This window comes from Penicillium pulvis (assembly GCF_028828015.1).
Source record: "Penicillium pulvis strain IBT 33274 chromosome Unknown contig_7_segment1_segment0, whole genome shotgun sequence".
In the NCBI taxonomy this organism is placed as follows: Eukaryota; Fungi; Ascomycota; class Eurotiomycetes; order Eurotiales; family Aspergillaceae; genus Penicillium; species Penicillium pulvis.
Window position 1 is genome coordinate 441,747 of NW_026643079.1, and position 9,678 is coordinate 451,424.

Consider the following 9,678-nt stretch of genomic DNA (forward strand, 5'->3'; position numbering starts at 1 on the left):
ATTTGATATGGCTGGTCTTGTACAAATGGCTTTGCGCGATGATAATGATCCGGAGTTTTTCTTTCTTTTATGAGCTTTGAATGGATCTGATCTGCAGTACTTTTCAAGACGTCCTAGTTACGTAGGGTTTCCTCCAACCTAAGCTGATCAACAATGCTAAACTTTGTATGATCCCCGAGTATAGCGGTGTACCCAGGCGTGGTACTGGTTCGGGCATCCACGGCCGCGTTCGTCTTCACCAAAACCTCAAGTGGGTCCAGAGCAAAGAGGGAAAGCCGGTATTTTTTTTCTCTCACGAAGTGGGTGAGAAAGTATAGTACAAATAGGATAGAATGGAATAAGCTATAGAATACAAAAGTAATTCCCTCCCATCATCCACGGATATCATTGGGTTGAGGATTAATCCCGAGGAGTCTCGTGCACTGTAGACGCGCGGGAAAAAGCACCGAATCTCGTAATTTCCTATCTTTTCCTCTTTTCTCTTTTTCCTTATTCTTTACCTTGAAAACGGAGCCGATCGTTTAACCTATTCTTCCATGGGGCTTTGTTTGAGGTTAACTGTACTTGATTCCCACCCTTGCGTCCTTATTCGCGCGCCACCTGGCCCCGTCAAATCCTGCGCTCCGAGTAGATCCTTACGCCTTTCTTTTTCTCCTCCCCATCTCATCCATTACACTTGGTAAGTTTCTGGTTTTCCTTTCGGATGGGAGTATCGGCGATTCTTATCCTGCCTTTCCCCTTAAATGTTCTTCATCTCGCTTCCCCCCAACCCTGCGCATTCTACGTAATCTTGTTTTTTCCGCCCCCCTGTCTACCACTTTAACGTCTCTCTACCTGGTATCAGATGCGTCGCGTGGTATTCACATCGTTGCTATTCTCTATTTCCAATTCTTCTAGTGCATGGGCTTCCTCGGATTATACTTCCCTTGTCCTCCCCATTCCCATTCACTGTGCATCTTCCCTTTGGTCGCGGTTATAACGCCGTTTTTTTTACTTTTTCTCTCCCAATCTTCGCTCCCAGTCTCTTCCTTTCCATCCTGGTTTCTTTCTCTCCATCCATACCAACCTTGTCTTCCCGTTTTTTTTTCTTCTTCCTTGATCTTCGTTTTGCTCCACAATTCCTTGATCTTTTGTATTGCTGATCGCGGTTAGACTGGGTCTACCTGCGTGAGGCTCATTCCTCCCTTGGTTCCACCAGCCACTGTAGCCAACGCTAACGCCTCCATTCAAAGACCTCAGGATGGTGGGCAGAAGAGGAAAAAGAGGTGTCGGTGCGGCACATACTCCTAGCCTGGCTACGCGATCCCTATCTACGCGTCGTGCATCAGGTAAATGATCAAAACCCCGGATATGCAATCCGTATGACTGCATGTTCCCTTTTCTAACTCCCTCCAGTCTCTGTCTCAACACCAACGCCCCGCGGGCGTGGGGGTGGACGCGGGAGAGGTCGCTGGGCTAATCGTTATGCTCGCGGTGGTCTCCCAGCACCTGTAGTGACACGGGAGGAATCCCCCATTTCTCATTCACTGATCATCAAGTTGAGCATTCCCGGTGACAGGCTCGCTGAATTCGCGGGCGATGCCTCACCAGAAGATGATGAGCCCTCAATGGCTCTGTCAGAAATGAATGGTAAAATTCCGACGACTCCGCGTCGGCGCTCCAAGCGGGCCCTGGCGGTCCCCGAATCATCCAGGGAGACTCGCTCAGCTCGCCTCACAGCTCGTCAGTCAACTCGACAGAAGGGCCCCGGGGATGACCTCGAACATCCCACTCCCAGCAAGGAAATGGAAGGAATTGAACATGACGACATGCAGAATGGCGAGTATGAGACGCAGCAGATCACGAAAGCGTCTCAAACGCCTGAAATCCTTGATACGTCTAATCACCAAGAAATTGATGATCCTCATCAGACGGAAGATGAGCCTGAATCGTCCGCATCAACGAAACCATCTTCAGATGAGGCTACTCCTGAGGTTTCCAATGTGAACAAAGAGTTCACTTCACCTCGCCTGTCACGCAAGCGCAAGTCAATTGAAATGAAAGATGAGACTCAATCTCCTGATCCCATCCCGAAAAGGCCCAAGCTTGAGGAGGCCGAAGCTACCCCAGAGAGCACTCTCCAGAATGGCATGCACACGACATCCCAGGAAACCACCCCGGAAGACGCGGCTATGGCGGATCCTGATGTTGAACCCCTTGTTGCCGCGCCTGCCAAAAGAGGTGGCCGTGGTCGTGGCGGATTTCGGGGACGGGGCCGCGGTCGAGGCCGCGGTCGTGGTAGTCGTGGCGGTGCCATTGGGCCCGTTCGCTCGACGGCAGCCCGTGCAGGTCGTGCAGGCCGAGGAGGCCGCGGAAGTCGAGGAGGACGTGTTCGTGCAAGTGCGACTGCAATTCGACGAGGCGGTAAGAGAATCGAAGATGAAATCTGGGATAGTGAAAGTCGACGACGATCCCCTTCTCCCATTCCCCTCACTCAACCTATCAAGGATCGCCAAGAGGAATTATCTGTTATTTTCAAGAAAGTGGGACAAGTCCAGCAATTGGCATTGGCTGTACTCGCCGACCATTCCATGCAGAAGATTGCCAAGGATAAGAATGCCCACAAAGACTGTCCTGAATGGCCTCAGGTGCAAGTGGAACTTGCGGAGTTTGAGCGAAGGGCCATGAAACGCCTCAAGGCTGATTATGATTGCAATGTGAAAGCTTCGGAGAGGGTTTATCAGGGTGAGATCCATGCTGTTGAGCATCGAACCAAGGTAATTATCCGTACCCCCTGTTCATTTTCATATGGTTTCTAACTTGCTTTTAGGAACAAATTACAAACATACAGGACGAACTGTACTACATCGCCCGGGGAAAGTTTATTGAATTGGTCGCAGGCCAACGGGTTGCCGAAGATGATGAGCACACTGAGACTGATGGATCAGACCCCGATGCCGAAGAGCCGCAATATCTATTCCGGATCGGCAAGCCTGGAATCAAGGAAGTCCAGCGCGGTTTCTTCTCTGAACATGCGCGAACACCAGAGGGAGCCGTTGCTTATTGTCGCGGCATGGAGACTTGGGAAGACTTCATGATTCAAGTCCGTATGGGTGTCGATGTCAATCCACAGATCCGAGCACTGAGCTCAGGAAATGATGCCGAGACCCAAAGCCTGGTCGACCAGTCCATGCAAATTCTCCTAGAGGCATCCAAGACTGTCGGCGAGCAAGACGTTGGCAGCAGGATCAACTCTGTTGATGGAGCAGCGGAGCCTGTTCCTCGAGCATTGTGCGCGTTGGCTGATATCGCTCTCGCGGAGCCGATGCCAACCCAACTGCCTCAGATGCGAACAGACCCTAATATGCCACCCTCTCACCGGCCTATTTTGTCTCAGCCCTCGCAAGCGCCCCCTCCACCCCCGAGCATGAGCCATGGCCCGACTGATCCTCGGTCGTTTATTTTGCCTCGTCCAACTCCAACCCAGCAACCTCGTCGCCTACTCCCCGCACGAGGGCAACTGGGTCTTCCTGATCCGTTTTCCTCTATGAATGGACCTCCTCAACTGCCACCACCTCCGGGTTCTAACTTTGCGCGTCTGCCGCTTCCAAATTACTTGTCTCCCCCCCGGGCCTCATTCTCACGGGCCCCCTCCTCCAGGTCCCCACACACATGGACCTCCCCAAGGCCCTCCAGGTCCCCCTGGACCGCCTTCTCTCTATTTCCCATCACCTCACGGACATGGGCCTCCTCCACATGGACATGGGCCTCCGCCACCTCGCCGATATTAAATATGAAAGATTGACGGCACTTTCCTAATCACATCTCATACGAACTCACAATGTACCATCACCATCTCATCCCAGTGGCTCAGCCACACCGAATGTTTCGTTCGGCACGCCAAAAAGGAAAGGATGATCTCAAGAGCGGAGAATAACTCCGTGCTCTTGTGCCATCTTCAAATTCCCATTGAGTATATCTCAATTCATACGACCGGTTTCCATCTCACAAGTCCGGATCGAACCACTCTGCCTGCTTTTTCCCCCACGATTTCCCTGGATGTACTCTACTGCTTTTTACCTGCTTTTCAGCGTCGGTGTTGTTTTCCCCCTGGCGTCTATTACCCTGGGCTTCGATCGGGCCTTTTGTTTGTCAGCAGGATTCAATTAAGAATTTAATCCTACCATTCTAGTCCTGAGTCTAGTAAATGCTTTGATCTATATCAATCCAAGTAGCTTGTATTAAAAGACTTGTGTCCTTTCAGGCAGCAAGTAAGGCACAAATAAGACTAGACAGAATCTAGACGTACACGTTAAATCATCCAGAATGGTACTAGTCAAGCCCCATCTTTTCGAGTCATCTTGCCCGTCAACATGAGACAAGATGAGTCAATCGAGACAAAAGTATCGGGTACCTGAATTTGCTAGTAAAACACGAGCAAAACCGCGTACCGGTGACTAACCCTGAGGTCCAACGACTCCACCAGCGGGGCAAAGCAAACCATGCATTCTGATTGGCCCGAGCTTTTGCTCTTTTTTATCTTCATCCCACTTCAACATTTAAGATCTGCTCTCTGCTCGACTTCACCACTCCAGTTCTATCCTGGTATTCTGTTTACGACCTCCCTGAATCAACACACACACCTCCTTCATACCTAGGACTCCATTACCTAGGTCTTTTGTTTACTCCGGTCCTCCCGCAAAATTCTTTCCTGTGATACCCTCGTCTTACGACAATCCTCCAGTATGGCTGTTCGCGCGCAATTTGAGAACTCGAACGAGTGAGTGAACCTATATTTTTGTGGAATGGAATGCGATGCGACTCTGGTTCTTGGTTTTTCTGCTAGAGTGGAAGAGAACTTCAGAGCCGCGCTCTGCATGAAGATCCAGACTGCAGTCTCGGCTGTCGCAGATTTCACAAGAAAAAATATTACCAAAATTATACATGTTCTAACATACTATTCAGGGTCGGTGTCTTCGCCCGTTTGACCAATTCCTACGCTATCGTTGCTGTCGGTGCCTCCGAGAACTTCTACAGGTGTGTCATGGATCTAGGCCGAATTGAAATTTCTCGGCTTATACTAATGGATCTTCTATAGTGTTTTCGAGTCTGAACTCCAGGATGTTATCCCTATCTGCCACGCCACCATTGCCGGTACCCGTATTGTTGGTCGGTTAACAGTTGGGTATGTGAATGTCCATCACATCATATAATATGATAAGATGTTAGACGGCATATGAAGTTAATACTAACCGGAAATAGTAACCGCAAAGGTCTTCTCGTCCCTACCACCACCACAGACCAGGAACTGCAGCACCTGCGTAACACCCTCCCAGACGCGGTCAAGATCCAGCGCATAGAAGAGCGATTGTCCGCACTGGGCAACGTCATCTGCTGCAACGACCACGTCGCAATCGTGCACCCCGACCTGGAGCGTGAGACAGAGGAGATGTAAGCACCTCTCTCAATCCCATGAAATATCGATTTACTAACAAAACTAGTATCGCCGACGTCCTCGGCGTAGAAGTTTTCCGCCAAACAGTCGCCGACAACGTTCTGACAGGTTCATACATGGCCCTTTCCAACCAAGGTGGTATCGTCCACCCTAAGACCTCGATCCGCGACCAAGATGAGCTCTCCTCCCTCTTGCAGGTTCCTCTCGTCGCCGGTTCCGTTAACCGTGGTTCTCCCGTTGTCGGTGCCGGTATGGTCGTTAACGACTGGCTCGCTGTTACTGGATTGGATACCACCGCTACTGAGCTGAGTGTTATCGAGTCTGTCTTCAGATTGGGCGAGATGGCTCCTGGTGGCACTGGACAGGGTCCTAATAAGGAGTCCATTGTTGAGAGTTTCTACTAAGTTATTCTTTCCTTATGTTTACCTTTATTTTCAACGAATGGATCTGCATTGAATGAATTGAGAATTTTTTCTTCTATGAAGACGTTGTCTGGTATCAATCATGATTATATGAGGCCCTGTACAGATGTAAGTGTAGATATTGTATCAATGGCAAGGACCTTGGCAAATAGTGCATTCTATGCTCTATGCAAACAAGTACAGTCTAACGCATATGCAGTATAGCAGGCAAAAGTATAGCAGTGTAGCAGAAAATCCAACTCCTTGATTGCAACTATGATCGGGGTATTGATTTGCAAAGGACAAAAAAAAAGCATCGACCAAGGTCGAGCATAGACCAGGAAAAAAAAAGAATAAAAGAAAACACAATCAAGAAGTGAATACCAAGAACACCACTAGACCAGATTTGATATCAAATCCTATCCAGCTGTGCTCTCCTCTGCTTGTATTCCCCGCCTCGCGAACAATTACTTTTGTAAGGCTCAGAATCTCTCCCCTCGCTGATATGACGCTGATTTGGATTGAATTAGAACTATGCATTACACTTCAATCTGTGAAGGCGGCATCTCTTTCATCTCCACATCTGGGTCTTCATAACCATTCTCATGCCCATTTCCATTTCCTGGTGAGTCTTTGGGTGGAGGGGGAGGTGGTGGTGGAGTAGGACCATCGTCATTCTCATTCTCCTTTGAGTCAACGGAATCTCTGGCTGGAGGTGACGGTGGAAGGGGAGGAGTGGACTTTTGTCGTTTGAAAGGAGAATTGCTTCCATCTTGACCCGGAGTTAAATGGGTTGGATTTTGATCTATACGGTCGTGACGCTTGCGCTTTAGGGTTGCAGATGCATCGTCGTCCATTGGCGATGTAGCCGTGCCCGTGCCAGCAGATGGCTCCGGCTCGTCGTCGGACATCTTTGTATCTTCATCCGCGGGGGTACCATTGGGTTGGGCGGTGGTTTCGGACTTGCGCTTCTCGCGCTCCTTGTGCTTTTGTGCCGCTTTATCGAAGAAGGCGGTGCAGAACGATGTGACGGTTTGTTGGTGCTTCTCGCTGATCTTGGTTGGATCTGAGACCTTGTTCCTCTTATAGTCGCTTTCGACGAGCTTCTTGGCTGTCTGTGAAAAGAGTTAGGAGAAGAACGGTGGACCGTGACAAGGATTGACATACCTCTTTGGCAAACCGCTTCAGATGCTCTTTCGGGATCTTGTGCTTGTATTGATCGACCACGGCTTTGATATAGGGGTGAAGCTGTAACTCCATTAGCATGCGTGCATTTCGACCAGTCCGATAAACATACCGTATTCTCATAAAGCTTCTTCTGCTTGTGAACATCCATCTTCTTCCACCAGCCCTCTTCCCGCTTTTTCTTCTCTGGTCGATCGGATGAAGGCTGAGGTGTGCCAGGGGTTACACTCTTCTGTTCGGAGGGGGTCGTCTCCTGAGTGTTCATGATTCCGTCGATGATATTTTGCAAGATTGAATTGGTCTTGTTCAATGCAGGCTGACCAGATGCGGGGGCTGTCGGTCGATCCCATGTCACTTCTTGCGAGGCAGAGTAGTAATACATGCGCCCTTGCTCGTCCTTGGCAGTATACCATCCATCGGGCAAAGGCTGCTGCTGTTGCTGCTGCTGGCGATTGCGTCGATTGGGTCGAGGCTGCCGGTTATGAGACTCCCGTCGGTTCTTGGGTTGGTTTGGTTTGTGCGCCTCGGGTGATAGAGAACGACTGGCGGATCGCGGGCGCTGCTGCTCTCGACCAGACTCGCGGCGTTCGAATTGGTTCACAGCTTGCTTGGCTTGCTCGCCCCGTTTCATACGCGGAATGCGATACCCAACTGTCAGGTTGGCCCAGCTTACCAACAACGCTGTCGCCTTCTTGGCCACTTGCTCGTCGGCGCAATCTGTAAGCGATCGGATGGTATCCTCGATCTTGGAGTCGATGATCTTGTTCCGGGTAAGCCGAGGGAATGTATCCAAGATCTCCAAGATCTGCCGTGTCACGTTGTGATCCTCTTTCCACATAGAAAGCTGCGACTTGAGGATTTGATAACCGTGCATCTTGACGACACGATTCCGCACCCGTTCATCCTCGCAGCGCTGGATTCGTCCTAGCAGCTTGACGGCAATCCATTTCTCCTGGCACTGCATCAATGCCGCCATGACCTTGGTCACACCTTCCTCATCCAAAGACTTCGGTTGCACGCTGTCTACGTACTCCTCGTCGTCCTCCTCGGTCTTCTTCTTCTTCGGACGCCGGGCCACCACAGTATCCCAACCGTCTGAATCATCAATACCGAGGGCTTCAATCGTGGCATTCGATAGCTTCGTTGCGCGCTCCGTCTGGGTCCGACCACCGATAAAGCCTGTACAGTTCGCCTCGCCGCAATAACAGGGCTGCGGATCGGCGCCATATCGATCCACATTGTAGTTAAAAACCAACTCCTCACCCGCCTGTACCGCGCGCTCCGCGAAAATGCCCATGCGCAGTTTCTCCCCGACCACCCATTTATCGACATAGCAATTGGGATTGCACGAATGGTTGCAGAATCGGCCTAGATTTCCTCGTTTGGTCGCATCCACAAACTCGCCCTTGTTCAGCGACATGAAATAAAAGTGCTTGATGCCCTGCTCATCGTAATCTCGCATCCGTTTCCGAAATTGGGCCTCACCCACCACCTCGCCCACATATTCGTAAATCAACTGGTTCGGCTCCAGGTCGACTTCGGCTCTTAGTCCAAATCCCTTTTTTTCTGTTTTGATGACCGACACCGGCGCATACTGTTTTTTCTGAAACCGCTGGTTCTGACAGTCGGCGCCACAACCACAGTCGCCCAGGCACTCCATCTTCGTCCATCGGTTAATGCAATCGGAATCATCACCGCATGCCAGATTTCGACCAGTCTCGGAATCTATTCAAATGGGATCAGTGACATGGAACCCCAGAAATCGATGGTACATCGCAATGCCAACCCCCTTTCCCCTTCTCGCTCCCCTCCCATTTTCACGATCCAGGGAGAATAGGAACTCGATAAGAAATCATAAGAATAGAGAAACTTACCCCACTCCTCTGCACATTCGCACTCCATAGCATGTTCGGTGATGCCCATATATTTGTTCGCGTACCAGCACTCCTCAATCTGGGTAAACGTTGCCTTCGCATCATCGGTGCTGTCAGGCAAATGCGAAAACAGCTGAGGTGGCCTTGACACGATTTTCTGCGATGAACTCCGAGACAGCTTCGGGGGCTGACCGGGCTCCTGCTTGACGACAATGTCGCCACCGACTTTCTCCTCCACGGTACCAGATTCCGGAGCCATATCAGGGTCGTCTTTCACGGAGTGAGAGTTCGGGGTCGAGGTCTGGCGCGGTAAAGGCGACCGGGACGTGCGCGCGGACCGGCCATTTTTCAAGGCGTCGCCGTTTGGTGAATCCATAGCTGCCTTTAAGTCATGGGAGTCCGTGCCATGGGCAGACATGACTGACACGGACTACGTGGGAAAAAGAAGGATCAAGAGGGAAGAAAAAGGACAAGTGAAGGGAAGGAAAAAGAGAGGTCAAATTCACTGGTGATAATATCCTAAAGAAACCACTGGCGCTATTCCGTGTCGCGCGCGCTCACCGCCCACGCGTAACGTTAACAACCGAGTTCACGTTTGATTGCTTTGTCTTTGGCAACACGTCCTAGGGATGAAGAGCATGAAGATCGAATCATGTGAAAGGTATGAGGTAAGATGGTGGAGATGATGAAATAGTTGCGGTAAGTAATGTTATTTTGTTCTTGTCTACCACGTCCGTGAAGGGAGATCGCCATGGCTAGGATCGTCTGATAGAGAACCAAATGA

At 50.5% G+C, this 9,678-nt stretch overlaps 3 protein-coding genes across 3 annotated transcripts; 2 read left to right on the forward strand and 1 right to left on the reverse strand.

The window, feature by feature from the left end:
* Window positions 1-505: 505 nt before the first annotated feature.
* Window positions 506-3,784, forward strand: N7503_008106 (uncharacterized protein; the record flags this gene model as incomplete). The annotated part of the gene is made up of 4 exons (XM_057067653.1): window positions 506-679; window positions 1,233-1,328; window positions 1,396-2,756; window positions 2,810-3,784. Exons 2-4 carry the CDS (start codon window positions 1,241-1,243, stop codon window positions 3,782-3,784), a joined length of 2,424 nt encoding a protein of 807 aa, XP_056918508.1. The 5' UTR covers window positions 506-679; window positions 1,233-1,240.
* A 797-nt stretch (window positions 3,785-4,581) lies between these two features.
* N7503_008107 (translation initiation factor 6) lies at window positions 4,582-5,920 on the forward strand. Its single transcript, XM_057067654.1, has 5 exons — window positions 4,582-4,759; window positions 4,945-5,016; window positions 5,078-5,164; window positions 5,242-5,430; window positions 5,481-5,920. Exons 1-5 carry the CDS (start codon window positions 4,725-4,727, stop codon window positions 5,836-5,838), a joined length of 741 nt encoding a protein of 246 aa, XP_056918509.1. The 5' UTR covers window positions 4,582-4,724; the 3' UTR covers window positions 5,839-5,920.
* Window positions 5,921-6,374: 454 nt separating this feature from the next.
* On the reverse strand, window positions 6,375-9,312 carry set2 (SET and WW domain protein; the record flags this gene model as incomplete). The annotated part of the gene is made up of 4 exons (XM_057067655.1): window positions 6,375-6,950; window positions 7,003-7,083; window positions 7,133-8,745; window positions 8,895-9,312. 4 exons carry the CDS (start codon window positions 9,310-9,312, stop codon window positions 6,375-6,377), a joined length of 2,688 nt encoding a protein of 895 aa, XP_056918510.1.
* Between the last annotated feature and the right edge of the window lie 366 nt (window positions 9,313-9,678).